The 20,886-nt window shown below is 46.4% G+C and overlaps 1 protein-coding gene across 2 annotated transcripts in view; it reads right to left on the reverse strand.

Moving 5' to 3' along the window:
- The window catches only part of LOC142674709 (transcription factor ETV7-like), a 106,857-nt gene that overhangs the window by 41,477 nt on the left and 44,494 nt on the right, over positions 1–20,886 (reverse strand). For both annotated transcript variants that reach the window (XM_075847218.1, XM_075847217.1), the window contains one exon: positions 14,690–14,790. In XM_075847218.1, coding sequence (XP_075703333.1) covers positions 14,690–14,790 — 101 coding nt within the window. The remainder of the gene's footprint in view (positions 1–14,689; positions 14,791–20,886) is intronic.

The raw sequence follows: 20,886 nt of genomic DNA on the forward strand, positions 1-20,886 counted from the left end.
AGCACGGCACTAGATCAGGATACAAGTAATAGATTACAGGAACAGGAACACTGGGAGCAGGAAACACTAGGGGGCCATATGCAAGACAGACTAGGAATACAGAACAAAGCTCAGGCATAGAACTAGGGGGCTGGACCCCTCTTATAGTCCAGAGTACTCACGGGTCAAGGTTCATGAATGAGGTCCGGCTGTGGTGAGTAGACGCGAGCGCTGGCTTCTCCTGAGGAGGAGGCTGGGGCCAGCGCTTGCCGACTCGTGGCTGCGGCTGTCAGGCGGAGAACGGAGCTGACAGCCCGCAGCCACGGACATTACAGTATCCCCCCTCTTACGCCCCCTCTTCTTGGGACCAGAGCGAAAGAGAAACTTTTTCAGAAGAGCAGGAGCATTGAGGTTCTCCTCTGGCTCCCAAGACCTCTCTTCAGGACTAAATCCCCTCCAATCCACCAAATAAAAGGTCTTTCCTCTCAATCTTTTGGTGTCTAGGATCTCTTGAACCTCAAAGGTGTCTGAAGGGCCGCTGGCGACAACCACAGGGCTAGGAGTCTTGGTGTAGCGGTTCAGGACCACTGGCTTCAGGAGGGATACATGGAAGGAGTTGGGGACCTTGAGGGTAGTAGGCAGCCAAAGCTTATAGGCTACAGGGTTGATCTGTTGTAGGATCTCGAATGGTCCGAGGAACCTGGGAGCAAACTTGCATGACGGCACCCTTAGTCGAATGTTCCTGGAGGACAGCCAGACCTTTGTGTCTTCTCCTTGTGTCCGCCCTCCGTTTCATACGGTCAACTGCCAGCAGGATGAAGGATCGAGTCTGCCGCTAAATCTGTAGAAAGTCCCTAAAGGCCGTGTCAGCAGCTGGTACCTTGGATGAATCAGGAACCGGGAGAGGTATTCGTGGGTGTTGGCCAAGGACTATGAAGAACGGAGTGTTCCTAGTGGACTTGCTGGTATGATTGTTGTGGGAGAATTCAGCCCACGGAAGCAACTGCACCCAGTCATCATGCTGCCTAGAGACGAAGTGACGCAGGTAGTTCTCCAAGATTTGATTGATCCTCGAGTCCATTGGACTGAGGATGGTAGGCCGAGGAAAAGTCCAACTTCTCACGTAGAAGTCCGCAAAGGGCTCTCCAGAACCTCGAGGTGAACTGAACCCCCCGATCAGACACAATATGCTGCGGCAAGCCGTGCAGGCAGAAGATGTGTTGGATAAACAGCTTGGCCAGTTAAGGAGCAGATGGAAGACCGGTCAGAGGAACGAAGTGGGCCATTTTCGAAAATCGATCCACCACCACCCAGACAGTACTGCATCCGGCAGAGAGAGGCAGGTCAATAACAAAGTCCATAGCTATATGCTGCCAGGGAACATCCGGCACAGGCAATGCCTGGAGCAGACCAGCGGGTCTGGAGTGAGCGACCTTCTTAGCTGCACACACAGAGCAGGAGGAAACAAAGTCCATAACAACTTTGGGCAGAGTGGGCCACCAGAAATGATGGGCAATCAAATCCCGGGTCTTACGGATCCCCGCGTGACCTGCCAGTCTAGAGGCATGTCACCAGCGGAGGACCCTCCTTCGGTCAGCCATGCGCACAAAAGTCCTCCCTGGAGAAATATCTACATACCCTAGACTTGCCCTTGGAGCCTCTCTTGAACAGGAGTGCACCAGCACTGACAGAGGATGCATCCACCTCCAACAAGAACTGTAGAGAGACGTCTGGATGATGGAAGATAGAGGCTGACATGAAGGCACTCTTCAGAGTATTGAATGCGGACTCTGCCTCAGGAGTCCACACCTTGGCGTACATGCCCCTTGGTGAGGTTAAAGATAGGAGATGTCAGTGAAGAGAAGTTTGGGATGAACTGTCTGTAAAAACTGGCGAATCCCAGAAAGCCCTGTATGGCCCTCAAGCCTTGAGGACGTGGCCATTCCAGGACAGACTTTACCTTTTCAGGATCCATCTTGAGATCTCTATTCGAGATGATGTAGCCCAGGAAGGGTAGAGTATCTCTCTCAAATTCGCACTTCCCCAATTTGGCGTACAGATTATTCTCCCTTAACCGCAGCAAGACTTGACGGACATGCTTCTGATGAGTCATAGGATCTGGAGAAAAAAATCAAGATGTCATCAAGATAGACTACTACACAAACATAGAGGAGGTCACGGAAAATGTCATTAATAAACTCCTGGAAGACCGGAGGGGCATTACACAAGCCGAAGGGCATTTCTAGATACTCATAGTGTCCATCACGGGTGTTAAATGCAGTCTTCCATTCATCACCCTGGCGAATGCGGATTAGGTTGTAAGCCCCCCGCAGGTCTACTTGGAAAAAATCTTGGCACCACGTATACAATCAAATATTTCTGAGATCAATGGCAATGAATACTTATTTTTCGCCGTGATCTAGTTGAGACCTCGGTAGTCTATACAGGGACGAAGAGAACCATCCTTCTTTTTGAGGAAGAATAACCCGGCTCCTGCCAGGGAGGAAGACTTGCATATGAAGCCCCGCTCCAAGTTCTCTCTAACATAGGCAGACATAGACAGAGTCTCTGGCAGAGAGAGAGGATATACCCTACCACGGGGAAGGGAAGCACCAGGAACCAGCTCGATAGGACAGTCATATTCCCGATGTGGGGGCAGTGTCTCCGCCTCTTTCTTGCTGAAGACGTCCGCAAATGAAGTAAAATGACTAGGCAATCCTGCCAGTGACTGAGGCACAGGAGGCTGAGCCGAACTAATCTGTCCCAGGCAATGATTGTGACACTCGGTGCCCCGCTGGAGAACCTCTCCAGAGTTCCAGTTGAGGACTGGGGCATGCAATCGGAGCCAAGGCAGGCCCAGCAACACAGGGTCAACGGCTCTGGGTAGGACATAGAATGACAGCAGTTCGGAGTGGAGAGCCCCTACTTGGAGCCTCAGTGGTTTGGTCACAGCAATAACTGGGTCTGGCAGGGGTAGGCCATCCACTGAAGCAATTGTCAACGGGCTCTCCATAGGGGTAGTAGGCAATTGAAGAAGGTCCACCAGGTCTCTACGGATAAAATTTGCAGCGGATCCAGAGTCCAGATACGCAGAGACATGATGCGTTCTCCCGCCAGACACTATGGTCACGGGTAAGGACAATTTGGACGGAAGTCCTTTTTTACCCAGGGTTGCAACTCCTAGCAACCCTAGGCTTTGGGGCTTTTGAGGGCACAGGCGCACAAGATGGCCACCGAAGCCGCAATATAGACAAAGTACCGAAGTGCGTCTACGTTGTCTCTCCTGGGTGGATAGCTTACCTTGGTCCATCATCACAGACTCCTTAGGAGGATCGACATCTGAGGACAGCAGGGGTTGCTGCAAAGTAGGTACCAGACTAGGAGGGTCTCCCTCCCGACTAACCTCTTGGAGGCGTTCTCGGATCCGCATATCAATCCGGGCGGACAGAAGGATGAGGTCATCCAGGGTAGATGGCAGGTCTCGAGCGGCAAGTTCGTCCTTAATTTTAGGAGACAGTCCATGCCAGAATGCAGCTACCAGGGCCTCATTGTTCCATAACAGTTCTCCGGCCCGGGTGCGGAAGTGGATGGCGTACTCGCACACGGAGGTGTCTCCTTGGCGTAGTTTAATCAAGGTAGCCGCTGCAGATGAGACACGTCCAGGCTCCTCAAACACCATTCGAAAAGTCCGGAGAAAGGCTTGGAAGTCACGGGTCTCTGGTCCTTGTCTCTCCCAGATAGGGTTTGCCCATGCAACGGCCTTGCCAGTGAGGAGAGAGATGATGAAAGCGACCCTTGCGCCGTCAGATGAAAATGCCCTAGAATACAGGCTGAAGTGGATCTGGCACTGATTCAAAAATCCACGGCAGGAACCTGCGTCTCCATCATAGCGGCAAAGAAAAGAGGCAAAGAAAAACGCGGATCGACACTGCCAGGAGGTGTAGTCTGAGGATCAACACTACCAGGAGGTGTAGTAGGAGGAACGGCAGCTCGTGCCTCCTGCTGACTTACGAGAATGTTCAAAGCCTGGAGGAGTTGTTCTTGTAGAGACTGGAGGTCCAGCAAATCCGCCCGCATCTCCTGTGACGTCGTCATGGTCTTGGTCGACCAGCGGGGTCCATAGCCTGAGCTTACTGTCACGAAGGGTCTGTGGACCCACTGGGCCGTACCGTCTTGGCGGTAAGGCAGCTGGCCTACAGGACGCAGGTCAAAGTCTATAGTTTGTATAGGGTACCTGTGGCAGCTCGGACAGTAGCAATGCAGGCTTGGCAGGAACTTGGCAGCAGGTGGATGTCAGGTGTGGAGAAGCAGAACATGCGTGGTATCCAACGCAGCAGGGGACTGGATCAGGATACAAGTAATAGGATACAGGAACACTGGGAGCAGGAAACACTAGGGGGCCATATGCAAGACAGACTAGGAATACACAACAAAGCTCAGGCATAGAACTAGGGGGCTGGACCCCTATTATAGTCCAGAGTACTCACCGGTCAAGGTTCATGAACGAGGTCCTGTGCACGCGATGCCCCTTTACGGGATCCGGCTGTGGTGAGTAGACGCGAGCACTGGCTTCTCCTGAGGAGGAGGCTGGGGCCAGCGCTTGCCGACTCGTGGCTGCGGCTGTCAGGGGGAGAACGGAGCTGACAGCCCGCAGCCACGGACATTACAAACTGCTTCACAGGCGAGACATCTAACGCATCTAAAGGTCCCCAGGAGCCAGCATGTTTCAGGGGGTTCATCTACAAAGTGGCTTCACACTAGTTTATCCTTCAGGCTTTTGCTTCTTCTGAATGTGATTTGGGGTCTCCCACCTATAGCTTGTCTAAGGTCTTCATCTTCCATTAATATTCCACAGTGCTTGTTAATTATTTCCCTTATTTCTATGTGAGAACCATCATATGTCCCTATGATGCGCATCATGTTGTCTTTCTGTTCTTTTGCTTTATTGGGTATCAGAAGGTCACATCTTTTCATTCCCACTGCATTGTTAAATGCTTCTTTCAGGATTCTCTTGGGGTATCCCCTCTGTAGAAACCTGTTTCTCAAATCCTCTGCTTGTAGTAAGTCTTCATGTTAGAACAGTTCCTCCTGAAGCGGAGGTATTGTCTCTTAGGTATACCATTTTTTTAGGGCATATGGTTGGGAGCTCTCCCACCTCAGGAGACTGTTTGTTGTGGTAGACTTTCTGAATACATCAGCTATAATCCTACCTTTATCCCCCCTTGAGATTCCCACATCCAAGAAGGCCAGGTTATCTGTATCACTCTCTGAGGTGAATCTAAGTCCTATTTGGTTAGTATTTAAGTCACGAATAAAGTCCCGGAATTCTTCTTGGTTACCTATCCATAGGATGAAAATATCATCAATGAATCTCAGCCATAGGCCTATTGATTCATGCCATTTGCTATTGGTATGTGCAAAGACTATATTTGCCTCCCACCAGCCCAGGAACAGGTTCACATATGAGGGGGCGCATGGGCTTCCCATAGCAGTGCCCCTGAGCTGGTGGAAGTAATGGTCCTTGAACAGAAATACATTTTTGGTCAAGTTGAACTCCAATAATTCCATAACAAATGCATTATGTGCAATAAGATGGTTTCCTCTCATTTTCAAAAAGTGGGAAACAGATTCCAATCCGAACTGGTGCTGAATTGAACTGTATAATGCTACAACATAAATGGAGACAAAAATCATGTTATTCTCCATGACTATGCCCTCTAGTTTTAGAAGTAAATCTGTAGTGTCTCTAATGTATGAAGGGTGACTCAGCACAAATGGGCGCAAGATTCTATCAATGTATATTCCTATGTTCTGGTTTAGGCTGTCAAACCCAGAGATTATAGGTCTCATCTTGAGAGGGTTAGTCCCTTTGTGTATCTTCGGAATTGTATAAAAAGTTGCCACTTTGGGATTTTCTTGGGATAGAAATTGGTGTTCCATTTTACTAACCCCTTCACGCAAAATCACGTAACTGTACGTGATGAGGGTTAAGGGGAAGTATGGAGCGAGCTCACGGGCTGAGCTCGCTCCATACACAGCGGGTGATGGCTGTTACACGCAGCCGACACCTCCCTGCAATGAGTGGAATCAAAGTTCACTTTGATTCCGCCCGTTTAACACCTTAAATGCCACAATCAATCACGACCATGGCATTTAAAGTGTTAGAATCAGGGGGGCGCCCCCTCAAACTCGCGATCGCACCCCCCCGAGCGGCACGGTTTGCCGGTTACAACGGTTGCTATGGCAGTCTGGGGGCCGAACAAAAGCCCCAAGGTCCGCCATCTTTGTACTCTTTTGAAGCTCCGCCTGCAGGGCTTCAAAGGAGACTGTCAGAATCACGATATACTGCAATACATTAGTATTGCAGTATATCATGCAAGCGATCCAACAATCGCTGCTTCAAGTCTCCTAGGGGGACTAATAAAAAAAGTAAAAAAACAGTTAAATAAAGATTTTTGTTATGTTCTAAAAACAATAAAGTATCAAATGTTAAAAAAAAAAACCTTTTCACATTTTTCCACTAAATCAATGTTAAAAAAAATAAAAGTTAACATAACTGGTATTACCGCGTCCGTAAAAGTCTGAACTATGACAGTATAGCGTTGTTTAACCCGCTCGGTGAATGCTGTAAAAATATATATATATAAAACACGCAAATTGATGTTTTTTGGTCACATTAGCGCTCCAAAAAAATGAAATAGAAAATGATCAAAAGGTCACATATTCCCCAAAATGGTATGGGTGAAAACTACAGCTCGCCCCGCAAAACTTAAGCCCTCACATTGCTAAATTGATGGAAAAATAAAAAAGTTATGGCTCTCAGAATACGGCGACACAAAAGTTTTAGTAAATTTAGCAAATGGTTTTATTTTTTAAAAAGTGGTAAATCATAAAACAAAACATATAAATTTGGTATCGCCGTAATCTTATCAACCTGTAGAATAAGGTGAATATGTAGTTTTTAACGCCTGATGGACGCCGTAAAAACAAAACCCCCCAAAATATGACGTAATTACTGCTTTTTGCCCATTTCACCCCTCAAATATTTTTTTTTCAGCTTCCCAGTACATTATGCGGTACAATAAATGGTGCCATGAAAAACTACAACTTGTCCTGCAAAAATCAAGCCCTCGTATAGCTATATAGATGGAAAAATAAAAAAATGATAGCTTTTGAAATGTGGGGAGAAAGAAACAAAAGTGAAAATTTGAAAAAGGGCTACGTCCTGAAGGGGTTAATGATGTCATTCTGTAATGCCCTCTCCAGAATTATCCTCAGTTCTCCCATAAATATTTCCAAAGGGCTGCCTTGCAATCGATGATATGTTGCTGAGTCAAAGAGAATTGTGTTGCACATATCTAGATAGGGGCCCGTGTCCATCACCACTACGTTACCCCCTTTGTCAGAAGGTTTTATTGTTATTTTTTTATTTGCCGATAGATTATTCAGAGTTCTAGATTCCTCCCTTGTCATATTTCTATGTATAGGTTCCTGGCCTTCAAGAGCCCTTAGATCCTCCTCTACTAGTCTCCTGAAAATCTCTATATTTGGGTTATTACATATTGGTGGCATTTTGGTACTTGTCGATCTTAGATTAGTGAAAGGTCCCTTGCTTCTGTCTCTGATATTATCTTCCAAGAGATCTACAACGTCATTTGCTGTGTCTAGATCAACAGGATCCAAATGAAAGTCCTGACAGGTCCTTTTATTTTTCTCACAAAAAAATTTATGCCAGTGCAGTTTTCTGGAGAATAGGGCTATGTCCTTGGTCCAGACGAAGGAGTCAAATTTCTCCGTCAGGACAAAGGACAGGTCCCTCTCCAGGACCTGTATTTGAATTTGAGTGAGGGGATGTGTAGAGAGATTGATCACTTCATTTTTAGTAATGGTGTTAGAATTGTTTGGTGTCACTTAGTGTATTCACAGAGGGAGGGGGCTCCTTCTGTCAACCCATCGGCGGCCTGCGAACACAATCGCTGGCCGCTGATGGGTTGCCATGGCAGTCGGGGGCCTAACAAAGGCCCTCAGACGTGCCCTGGCTACATGCCCATTCGGCCGCGCCAGAGGCATGGCCTAATACACCCTTCAACATTGAAATCGCAACATTAAAGGTAATGTGTCGCTAGAAAAACATTTTTTTTTTTTTAGCTAAACAGTTAGTGTATAGGTGATTAGACATTGTTCTAATTTTTTTATTTTTTTCACGAGTCAGGAAATATTATAAATTAGATTCTAATTTATAATATTTCCCAGCACTGGTCACTAGATGGAGCAATTCCCAAAATTGCAGCATTGCATGTGGTAAAGCAACTACATTGCTTTATGCTGCAAAATTTGAGAAAACTCACTCGCTCTAGTGAGCTCTCAGAACCCCCCTCCTTTATCCTGGCTAGTGCCGGGAGAAACGAGGGGATTGAACGGTCAAACCTCCTACACTGTGTGTCGCCATTTTTTGAGCTAACACACAGTGTAGTAGGTTAACATACAGTAGTAAACACACACTGAAACACGAACATACATAGAAATAACTTACCTGCTCCTGCCGCCGCCGCTCCCTCCGGTCCGTCCGCTCCGTCTGCTACCGCCGCTCCAACTGCACAAGTCCGGAAGCCGCGACCGGAAGTAGTAATCTTACTGTCCGGCCGCGACTTCCGGTCCACAGGAAAATGGCGCCGGACGTCGCACAGTTCAACTTGGACTGTGTGGGAGCGGCGCATGCGCCGTTCCCACACAGACGGCGTACAGCATAGTGGATGGAACGGGCCCCGTTCGCATTCACTATGGGACTGTAGCTGCCGTATTCCATGTCTGTATGTGTCATTAATCGACACATACAGAAATGGTAAAAAAAAATGGCAGCCCCCATAGTGAAGAAAAAGTGAAAAAATAAAAAAAAATAAAACACAAATCGGAGTAAGGGCTCAATAGCAAGTCCATGAACCCGTAATATGCTACATCGGCTTTACGGAAAAAGCTTTTATGTACCCTGTATACATTGAAGCTGTATCTTGCGGTCAAAGATGAATCTGTCAGGTCTCGGTGAACGCTGGTCTTGTGTGTCTCTAACACTCAGGTCCAGCTATTATCAATCACATCTAAGTTCATGAAATTAGATGTAATTGATAATAGCTGGATCTTACAAAAGGTTAAAGAAAAGATTGTTGAGAGTTTGCACGATGCTAAACATGTATTTAAATAGGCTGCTGATAAACACCGGAAAGCTAATTTTCGCTCAAATTGATGAAGTCCTGTTCATTTAAATCTTCCTAAATCTATGAATGTGCATCCTGCTTTTTTGATGCAAAATGTTCATGCTTCTAAACTTACAAAAGAATTTAATCAGAGATAACCTAAAAAAAACAAAAACAAAAGCCCCTAGGGCGTCCAGAGGACATCTTGGAAAAAAGGGAGCATTGATAGAATTTGAACCCAGAAACTTCTGCGTCTCAGGCAGTAGCTCTTCTCTTTCAGCCATCTGAAAGTTTGGACAGCTCCACTGCTGAATCTGTTGTCCAGGTTCTCTTGATTCCTGCCTCTCTGGATTTCTTGCCTTGATTGCTTGATTTGTCTCAGAGGTAAGACTTAATTGGAGCCTATAAAAATCATGATGAACTGCAGTACATTATTACTGCAGTATATCATGCAAGTGATCCAATAATCGCTGGTTCAAGTCCCCTAGGGGAACTAAAATAAAATAGAGTTAAATAAAGATTTTTTGTATAAAAAATAAAAATATTAAAAAAACACCATTCTCATTTTCCCCCAAATGCAAAGTAAAAAAAAAATTAACATAGCTGGTATCGGCGCTTACATAAATGTACGAACTTCTAACATATAACATTATTTAACCAGCACAATGAACACAGTACAACAAAAAAAAATGTAAAGCACCAGAATCGCTGTTTTTTGATCACCTCATCTCCCACAAAAAATGAATTAAAAAGTGATCAAAAAGTCTTATGTACCTCAAAATGGTATGAATAAAAACGAAAGCTCGCTCCGCAAAAAACAAGCCCCATTTCTATTAAATTATATGATAACAACGGCAATTTGTATACATGAGAAGCTGCAATACCAGACGTAACATACCAGATGGACAGGAGTGGAGCTATTTCTGGGAAGCATCTAAGTCTATACAACCCCTTTATGGGGGAAGCTTCTAAGCTGCGCAGCCACACTGCCATGCAGCTTTATGGGGTTTTTCCAAGTTAAAACGTGTATGTGTTAATGCTTTTAACTTATAAATGTAAATACATTTGTAATGTACTTCCAGTTTCCAAATTCGCCCAGTTTCCAAATTCGCCCCGTTTCCAGATGCTGCCGTGGGGCACATGCCTGGTGACGTCACTCTTATCATCAAATAACTTCCGGGTATACGACACGTCACTAGTGACGTGCCGTGTATGGGCTATTTTGAAATACAGCCTGTACCCCGCATGCGCGTTACTGGCTGTATAATAGAACAGCCCATACATGGCACATCGCTAGTGACTAGTTGTATACCCGGAAGGAAATTGATGATCAACACAGCGGCCAGAGAGTGACGTCCCCAGGCATGTGCCCCACGCCAGTATCTGGAAAAGGGGCCAATTTGGAAACAGTAAATACATTACAATTGGATTTGCATTCATAAGTTAAAAGCATTAACACAAACACATTTTAACTCTGGAAACCCCTTTAAGGATAGGGCTACATGGCAACTTTAGCTGCGACACAGGTCGCTGTGTGCCCCTGTGTGAATCGCACGTAATTAAAGTGAATTTGGCTGTGTTGGGACCTACTGGTTAGGGTCAGGGTCGCGGCAACCTGCGGTTTGCAATTCATCCAAATTCATTTAAATTATTTGCAATACAGAGGCACACAGCAATATTTGGCCATGCAACCGGTGTCACTGCCAAAAGTCGCCCTGTAGCCCTAGCTTAGAGGAAAAATTGCTTAGGAATAATACATGGGCTATACCATTCTACTGTGCAGAGACAAGAGTGTACTACACTCATGACTGAACTGATGTTATAGTACAGTGCAGAATTAGTGGTTTATTAAAATAATGACACGTTGTCCAGGTCCAGGGGCAGCAAAGTATCCTCAATAACCTTACCTTTATGCAGTTTAGCCATTGGTATGATGTTGTTACTTATAAACTGCCTTCTTTATCTTCTGCCAGTTATAATGAACCCTGTGTGTTTTGTCTGATAGAACCTTATTCTATATGGCTTGGCATTCATCCAGTTGTTTTTGGCAAATATGAGACGAGCATTAATGCTACTCTAAGTAAGTAGAAGTGTTTCCTTTCTACTCTTCCAAGAATCACATTTTTGGCCAGTCTCTTCCTTGTGAATTCCTGAACACTTGTAAAGGATCTGCCAGGCACAACTTCTGTGGATACGCCCATAGGCAATCAGTCTGCACCTGAGTTTATGTCTCTGAGACTGACTCCAGCTTCCACCACTCAGGCTGGCAGGCTTAGGAGTGGGAGAGCCTATCGCAGCCTGGCGAGACGGAGCTAGCTTTCGCCCTCTGTCTATTTATACCTGCCTTTCCTGTTCCTCCTTGCTTGTGATTCTTCTCTTGTGGTTTCCTGGCCCTGCTACAGCTTCTGACTATTTGATCCTGCTACATACTGACCCTGGCTTACTGACTACTCTCCTGCTCTGCGTTTGGTACCTCGTACACTCCTGGTTTGACTCGGCTCGTTCACCACTCTTGTTGCTCACGGTGTTGCCGTGGGCAACTGCCCCTTTTCCCTTAGCTTTGTTACCCTTGTCTGTTTGTCTCGTTCACTTACTGAGCGTAGGGACCGCCGCCCAGTTGTACCCCGTCGCCTAGGGCGGGTCGTTGCAAGTAGGCAGGGACAGAGTGGCGGGTAGATTAGGGCTCACTTGTCCGTTTCCCTACCCCCATCATTACATAATCACAAGCCTCACTACCTAGTCTACCCTGGTCCCTGACTCTACTATGGACCCCCTTGAGACCCTGGCCCAGCAAATGCAGGGTCTCTCCCTACAGTTCCAGGCCCTGGCTCAGAGGGTCAACCAGCCTGACGCTACCATGGTAGTGCCCCTCACCTCACCTCTTGAACCCCACCTCAAGTTGCCTGACCGGTTCTCAGGGGACCGGAAGACTTTTCTCTCCTTTCGGGAGAGTTGAAGGCTCTACTTTCGCTTAAAACCTCACTCCTCAGGTTCTGAGAGCCAGCGGGTGGGTATAATTATGTCCCGGCTCCAGGAAGGGCCCCAAGAGTGGGCCTTCTCCTTGGCTCCCTCGAGGAAACCTCCTGTTCCCGTTCTCACCCCTGAGGGGGTGGAATTCGAGGTGGCCAAGATTGTGGACAGCAGGATGGTCCAAGGCTCCCTCAAGTACCTGGTCCATTGGAGAGGATACGGGCCTGAGGAGAGGACTTGGGTACCCGCCCGGGATGTTCACGCTGGGGTATTGGTCAGGAAGTTCCACCTCCGTTTCCCCAATAAACCAGGTCCACTTAGAAAGGGTCCGGTGGCCCTCATAAAAGGGGGGGTACTGTAAAGGATCTGCCAGGCACAACTTCTGTGGATACGCCCATAGGCAATCAGTCTGCACCTGAGTCTATGTCTCTGAGACTGACTCCAGCTTCCACCACTCAGGCTGGCAGGCTTAGGAGTGGGAGAGCCTATCGCAGCCTGGCCAGACGGAGCTAGCTTCCGCCCTCTGTCTATTTATACCTGCCTTTCCTGTTCCTCCTTGCTTGTGATTCTTCTCTTGTGGTTTCCCGGCCCAGCTACAGCTTCTGACTATTTGATCCTGCTCCATACTGACCCTGGCTTACTGACTACTCTCCTGCTCTGCGTTTGGTACCTCGTACACTCCTGGTTTGACTCGGCTCGTTCACCACTCTTGTTGCTCACGGTGTTGCCGTGGGCAACTGCCCCTTTTCCATTAGCTTTGTTACCCTTGTCTGTTTGTCTCGTTCACTTACTGAGCGTAGGGACCGCCGCCCAGTTGTACCCCGTCGCCTAGGGCGGGTCGTTGCAAGTAGGCAGGGACAGAGTGGCGGGTAGATTAGGGCTCACTTGTCCATTTCCCTACCCCCATCATTACAACACTTTTGTTCTTTTGATGTCCTTCTTAGAGTGTTTCATAATTAAGTATTGTTATGTCTTGGACTCATGAAGACGCTGCAGTTATAGCAAAACATGTCATGCCTAGGGACACTAATACTATTTTATGTATCTACACATAATGCTCCACTTATTACTAGAGGGAACCCATGTCCCATGAAAAATATGATGTTACTTTGAACTGGCTCGCGTTCTATAAAATTGTATATAAGTTTCAATTAGTAGCTTCTATATTTTGACTTGAATATATTCTAAAGAGAATAAATAACTTGAACTAGGGTGTTTAATGTGCAACATGGTCCCAAGTTATCATATAATAATAAAAATTATCAAGTGCTCTATTATCATACATGAGGATATATTTAATAGAAACCACAGCGTAAAAGGATGAGTCTTTCTATCTTGAAGCAGCGGATAAATAGAACTTAAAGGGACTATTCGGACACGGGGCGGTTTTTCGTACTGATGACCTATCCATAGGATAGGTCATCAGTATATGATCGGTGGATGTCCATGCCGGAAGCAGATGGCTCCGGTCACAATATAGTGGCGAGCTGCGGTTCTGCAGCTCTGCACCTATTCAAATGAATAGGAGCAGTGTTGGAGGACTTCAGTACAGCCACTTTACAGTGTACGGAGCCATCTGCTTCCGCCACTGGCCACTGCATAACATCCGGTGACCGGAGGCAGCGGAGCAACAAATCTGTGCGGGGTCCATGTGTCCATGATCATATACTGATGACCTATCCCGTGGATAGATCATCAGGATGATAAACTGACCCGTGCCCAGACAACCCCTTTAAGATTTCTTCTGGTAAGTTTTCCAAAATATAAATGCTCTATACAGGCTACAAACTCTGAGATTCACACATTAAATGGCAGCTGATCCTGTTTACTACTCAGGGTCAGGAACTAATTATTTCTCCTTTAGTGTGTATTGTCTCTTCCGTTATGAGCGTTTTTCTTTTTTTCCCCTGATTGAACTTGAAGGACATTTATGCGAATGTATTCGCATGCATTATTATTCAGGTGCTACATTATTTTTGTAATAATCATTTTCAGCTCCAATATCAGTGTTCTAAATATCTAAAAGATGTATGCAAATTATTATATGTAGACATTCTGGGAATTATTATATGTTATTGGGTTACAGGGTCCAAAAACTATATTTTTAACCCTTCAATATTGAATGGCCAGTATTATTACTCATTTGACTTAAGGGGGTTTTCCAAGATTGTAACATTGATAGGCCAGTAATATCTACTAGTAATTACTGATAGGCCAGTAATATCTAATTACTAGGGGTCCGAACCCTGGCACCCACATGATCAGCTGAATGATGGGCCACAGTTCAGTTCTATTCAAGTGAATGGGACTGAGCTGTAGAACAAGGCATAGCCATAACCATGTATGGCGGTGTGCCTGGGTAAACAATAAAGGGGACGTGGAACTTAATAGAGAGCAGCGGCCCCATCATTTAGAAGGGGTGCCAAGAGTCGGACTCCCAGCAATCATATATTGATGACCTATCCTAGGAATAGGCCATCAATATTACTGTACAGGAAAACCCCTTTAACACCAAGGGAAGAATCCTTATGGTTTCAACAAGAATTTACCTGAAGGTTAGCCTCTGTCCAAATTCTTTTTTTAAAAGGTTTATTTTGTAGTATTGTCGCAGGGCTCTTGACATCTTCTCATAGGTCATGTTTGGTCGATTCTGCAGGAAATAAGTAAAATTATTTATTCTCACTATGTTTATGGGCTATTTTTTTCAACTTGTGATAATATTCTGCTGCAAGAAGTGGCCTTTTTTTAAATCATATAAATAAAATGTATCATAACCAATGTGGCACTGATAATGTCAAACATCTTGTGATTTACTAAGAGACAGTAAAACACAAAGAGCTGTCTAGTTGCTGTTAAAACATGTATAAAAGACTAAAATTGGGACAACTTTTCATTGCTTGTTCTTTATTATAACTACTAATTTAATTATTAAAATCCCTACAAATTTTAGGCTTAGGAATCCAGTGGATGGTCCTTAGTGCCTGCTAGCTATCTCTCTATGCATGTCATAAAGGTTGTCAATCATTGAGTCACTGCACCCGTTGAACTCCTAAGCCGAGAATGATAAACTGCAAGTTATAATTAATCTTATCCCACAAGAATATATATCAATCTACTCAACTCCTCCTGCTCTATAACATGATGCACTCAGATCAAACAGCATATATAATATGTATAGCATGATCGTTTCACTTTAATATATTGACTTTCCTGTAATAGGTTGCTGTGCCATTATCTAGGTACAATAGATACAATCACTGGTCAAGATCACAGGAACAGACGCAGAGGTCAGCGATACAAGTCGTAACACCGGAAGTCAGATCAGGTATAGTACAATGCTGGATCTAGGCAGAAATGACCTGATACTCTGGCACCTGTTGGTGCTCAGAGTGAAGCTTATATGGGCTGTCCTATAGTTAGGCATCATGTAACGTCAGGGGGGAGTTTATCAGAATTTAGGTAATGCCATGTACTAGCCACTAGAGGGAGTTCCAGATTGTATTTTGCATTCCAGCCACTAGAGGGAGCTCCGGCATGTATCCTCGCATTCCAGTCAGTAGAGGGAGCTCCTGCCCCGTCTCTGAAACCGTCTGCCCAGGTAAGTACGGACTGAGCATCATTTTGTGACAATACCCCCCTCCTTAGGGGTGGGCTCTGAACACGCCAAAACCGGTTTGTCGGGAAATTTCTTATAAAACTTCTTTAAAAGTTGAGGGACATGCACGTTCGAATTCTTGATCCAACAGCGCTCCTCAGGACCGTAGCCTTTCCAATTAATGAGGAAGTGCAAGATCCCCTTGGATAACTTGGAGTCCAAGATTTCATCCACTTCATATTCCTTATGCTGATCAACAGGGATGGAACTGGGAGGTGCCCGAGAGGACAAGAATCTATTGAGGACTACAGGCTTAAGGAGAGAGGCATGGAAGACATTTGGGATGCGTAGGAACAGAGGCAAGGACAAGCGGTAGGCTACTGGGTTTATTACTTGGGATATAATATACGGCCCGATGTAACGTGGGGCAAATTTCATAGTTTGCACTCTGAGTATGATAAAACGAGTGGACAACTAGACTCTGTTCCCTGGTCCTCATCTTGGAACTTTGTGTCTTTCATCCGCCTGGGATTTGTACCTGGCAGATGCTTTCTGAAGATTAGTCTTTACCTGAGACCAGATGTCCGAGAATTCTCGGATGCAGGAATCCGCAGCTGGGACATCAGAGATGGGAAGAGCTGGAAAAGTGGGAAGGCGTGGATGCTTCTGATAGTTGATGAAGAATGGGGACTCAGATGACGATTCGTGGAACAGATTGTTATGTGCGAAATCTGCCCACGGTAGGAGGTCTACCCAGTTGTCTTAAGCTGGAGAGAGGTAGAGTCTTATAAATTTCTCAAGGTCTTGGTTTACCCTCTCTGTCTGTCTGTTGGACTGTGGGAGGTTGGCTGAGGAGAAATTGAGCTTAGCTCCCATTATTTTACAGATAGCTTGCCAGAACCGTGATGTAAATTGAAACCCTGGGTCAGACACAATCTCTTGAGGGCAGCTATGAAGACAGAAAATGTCTCTGATAAAAATAGAAGCCAGGACAGCCGCTGAGGGTAAGCCTTTCAAAGGGGTGAAATGCGCCATTTTGGAAGATTCGGTCTACCACGACCTAGATGGTATTGTACCCTTTAGATGGTGGGAGATAGGTAACAAAATCCATTGAGATGTGGGTCCATGGTTCTTAATAGTTGGCAAACCCCATGAAGCTCTGAACGGCCTTTAGCCCAGTGGGTTGAGGCCAGTCTTGAATAGCCTGGACCTTGACTGGATCCATCTTGAGTCTGGTGCCCGACAGAATGTATCCCAGAAACGGAACGGAGGATTGTTCGAAGTGACACTTCTCCAGTTTACAATAAAGTTGATAGTCTCTCAGTCGGGTTAGGACATGGCGCACGTGGTTGCGGTGATCCGAAAGGGAACGGGAAAAGATCATGTTGTCCAGATAAATGACAACGAAGTGGTACAGCATGTCCCGGAAAATCTCATTTATGAAACTCTGGAACACTGCGGGCGAATTACTCAGGCCGAAGGGCATGACTAAGTACTCGTAATGGCCATCCCTGGTGTTAAAGGCTGTCTTCCATTCAACGCCAGACGATGCGGATGAGATTGTAAGCGCCTCACAGATCGAGCTTAGTGAACACTGTTGCACCATGTATCCGGTCAAATAACTTGGAGAGCAAAGGGAGTGGATACTTATTCTTGACAGTGATCTCGCTCAATTCTCGATAGTCAATACATGGGCGAAGACCACCGTCTTTTTTTTTCCACGAAGAAAGACACTGCGCCAGCTGGAGAAGAGGAATGTCAGATAAACCCCCATTCAAGATACTCCTGGATATATTCAGACATAGCTTGAGTTTCGGTTAGCGAGAGAGGGTAGGTCTGCCCACGAGGAGGAGTTCTATTGGGGAGCAAGTCAATAGTGCAGTCCCAGGGACGATGGGGAGGAAGTTTCTCTGCTTGAGACTTTCTGAAGTCATCTGTGAAGGAAGAGTACTGCGGGGGATGATACCCTCAAGCTTTCAGGTGCACAGAGGAATCAGTTGTCTAAGAGGGGTCACCTTCTTCAAACAGGACGAGTGACACTTAGAACTCCAAGATACAATTTCCCGTGTCTGCCAATCGATATGTGGGGCGTGAATTTGCAACCATAGTATCCCAAGATAACTGGACTGATGGTTTTAGGGACCACAAGAAAGTCAATAAATTCCTGATGCAGGACTCCCACATTCATGAAGAGTGATTTGGTACGGGCCTGGATAGCCTCATCTGGCAGCCGATTTCCATCGATGCCCGCCAGAGAAAAGGGACCAGAAAGTAATTTAATCTGAATTTTCCTCACAGATACAAGAGCTGAGGTGATAAAGCTCCAGAGCCTAGGAAGGCAGAGATGTGTTTAATCCCTACGGGTGTGTGCAGGAGCACTGGGATAGTGAAGCACGATGTCTCTTTTTTCTGTACAGGAGAGAAGCACAGAGGACTTAGAACAAGCTCTCCTTCCTTGTCTAGATTCTGGAGTTTCCTGACCTATTGGGACAGGAAGCTAATAGGTGCCTGGGTGCAGTGCAATACAGGCACATTCATTCTGTTCTCACGTTCCTCCGGGGACAATTTTGCACGCCCAAACTGCATTGGTTCTTCTGGGGGAACCTCAGGTGCTTGGAACTTTGGAGCCAACTTGAAATTGAAACATCTGGATCTCCGCTGCTCAATAGCTCACTCTCGGAAACGGATATCTACTTTGTTACATAGTGAAATCAACTCGTCCAATGAAGGAGGTAGTTCACGAGAGAACAATTCATCCTTAATCGGATTGGACAACCCCTGCCAGAAAACTGCCATCAGAGCCTCGTTGTTCCACTTCAGTTCAGAGGCTAAAGTCCGAAACCGGACCACATACTGGACAATGGTCATGGATTCCTGACGGAGACGTAGCAAGGAGGCTGCGGCAGATGACACTCTTCCCGGTTCAGCAAAAATCTTCTGGAAGGTGTCAAGATAGGCCTGACAGTTGTATAATACAGGGTCATTTTGTTCCCACAAAGGAGAGGCTCATGCCAAGGCCTGTCCGGAAAGCAGGGAGATAATGAAGGCCACTTCGGCTTTGTCAGAGGAAAAATTTCCCGGAAGTAACCCAAAATGGATAGAACACTGGTTCAGGAACTTTTTAGGAGGAAGGATGGGATTCCTTTTTGCCAGTTTCTAGAAGCGCTTAAAATCACTGAGGCGTCGATACAAAAAAAAACCCCGATTTTCACCAGGGATCGCCGCAAGGTTGTTTGGACTTTGGTGCCGGGAATCTGCAGATCGCTCCCTTTAAAATAAGTGGCCTTGAACAGTGCAGATGTTACCACGGATGCAGCCTAGGATCAGGATACAATAGTGTGGTTAGGATCACAGGCACAGATGCAGAGGTCAGAGATACATGCAGAGTCGTAACACAGGAAGTCAGTTCAGGTATAGTACAATGCTGGAGCTAGGTAGAAATTACCTGGTACTCTGGCACCTGTTGGTGCTCAGAGAGAGGCTTATATGGGCTGTCCTATAGTTAGGCGTCATGTGATGTCCGGGGGGAGTTTACCAGAGTTGAGGTAATGCCATGTAATGGAGGTGAACAATGAAAGATGTATCCAGCACTCGGTATAAAAGTTAAATGGTTTATTCGGTCATCTTAAAACAGAAGGTTTAAAACAAAGATCCCGGGACCACGCTTACGCGTTTCAGACCGCTAGGGTCCTTAGTCAAAGCTACAATGCCATGTACTAGCCACTAGAGGGAGTTCTAGATTGTATTTTGCATTCCAGCCACTAGAGGGAGCTCCGGCATGTATCCTCGCATTCCAGCCACTAGAGGGAGCTCCTGCCCCGTCTCTGAAACCATCTTCCCAGGTAAGTACGGACTGAGCGTTGTTTTGTGACATGCAGCAAGCTGGAATATGGAATAGCCATAATTGGGTTAGGATTCCCAGGGCCCAGTCCCCAGGATAGTCTCCAAATGACGGCTAGGCTACAGATGAAGTAGTCAGTGGCGTAGCTATAGGGGTCGCAGCGGTCACAGTTGCGATCGGGCCCCTAAGCCTGGGGGGCCCACGGGCCTCCGTTGCCATACAGCATGCTTGTTAAATTAATTTTCTGTGCCGTGAAGCCGGTACTTCCTGGTTACGGTCACATGGTACACTTAATGTACCATGTGACCGTGTTGTCACGTGACACGTCTTCCAGCCAGTGCAGTGGAAGAGCCGGTGCGGAGGCCTCCAGGTGAGCTGCAGAGTCTGTATTGTAACGTATTGTGTTGTGTTGTATTGTGTTAGCTTGTAATGTATTGTAATGTAATGTATTGTAATGTATTGTGTTGCCTTGTAATGTATTGTGTTGTATTGTGCTGTTTGCGTGGAGAGGGGGGCCCATTAAATGACAGCCCCCCTCCTCTCTCCACCGCAAACTGCACAATACAACATAATACATTACACACTGTGAGTCGCGTCCCCTTTGGGATTCGTGTGAAGACCTCCGGGGGGTCGCGAGTCACTCACCGAGGTCCTGGTTCCATTCAATGCTGGAGCAAGGAGCTGACGTCTCCTTGATCCAGCACTTACTGTCCCCTGAGCTGCTCGACGCAGGCTGGCGAGATGTAGCGACATTATCGCGCCTGTCTGCACTGAGTCACTCATAGCACACACCGGAGGAGGCGAAGGATGCGGGGGGGCTGATATTGCAGGGGGGAGCATTATACTGCATGGGGGCTGATATGGCATGGGTGCTGATAAGATGGGGGGGCATTATACTGCATGGGAGCTGATATGGGGGAATTATACTGTGTGGGGGCTGATATGGGGGGTATTATACTGCATGGGGGCTGATATGGGGGAATTATACTGTATGGGGGGCTGATATGGGAGGCATTATACTGTATGGGTAGCTCATATGGCGGCATTATACTGTATGGGGAGCTTATATGGGGGGCATTATAATGTATGGGAAGCTCATATGGGGGCATTATACTGTATGGGGAGCTCATGTGGGGGACATTTTACTGTATGGGGAGCAGATATGGGGGCATTATACTGTATGGGGAGCTCATATGGGGGGCATTATACTGTATGGGAAGCTCATATGGGGGAATTATACTGTATGGGGAGCTCATATGGGGGCATTTTACTGTATGGGGGCTGATATGGGGGGCATTATACTGTATGGG

This window comes from Rhinoderma darwinii (assembly GCF_050947455.1).
Source record: "Rhinoderma darwinii isolate aRhiDar2 chromosome 2 unlocalized genomic scaffold, aRhiDar2.hap1 SUPER_2_unloc_14, whole genome shotgun sequence".
NCBI lineage: Eukaryota > Metazoa > Chordata > Amphibia > Anura > Rhinodermatidae > Rhinoderma > Rhinoderma darwinii.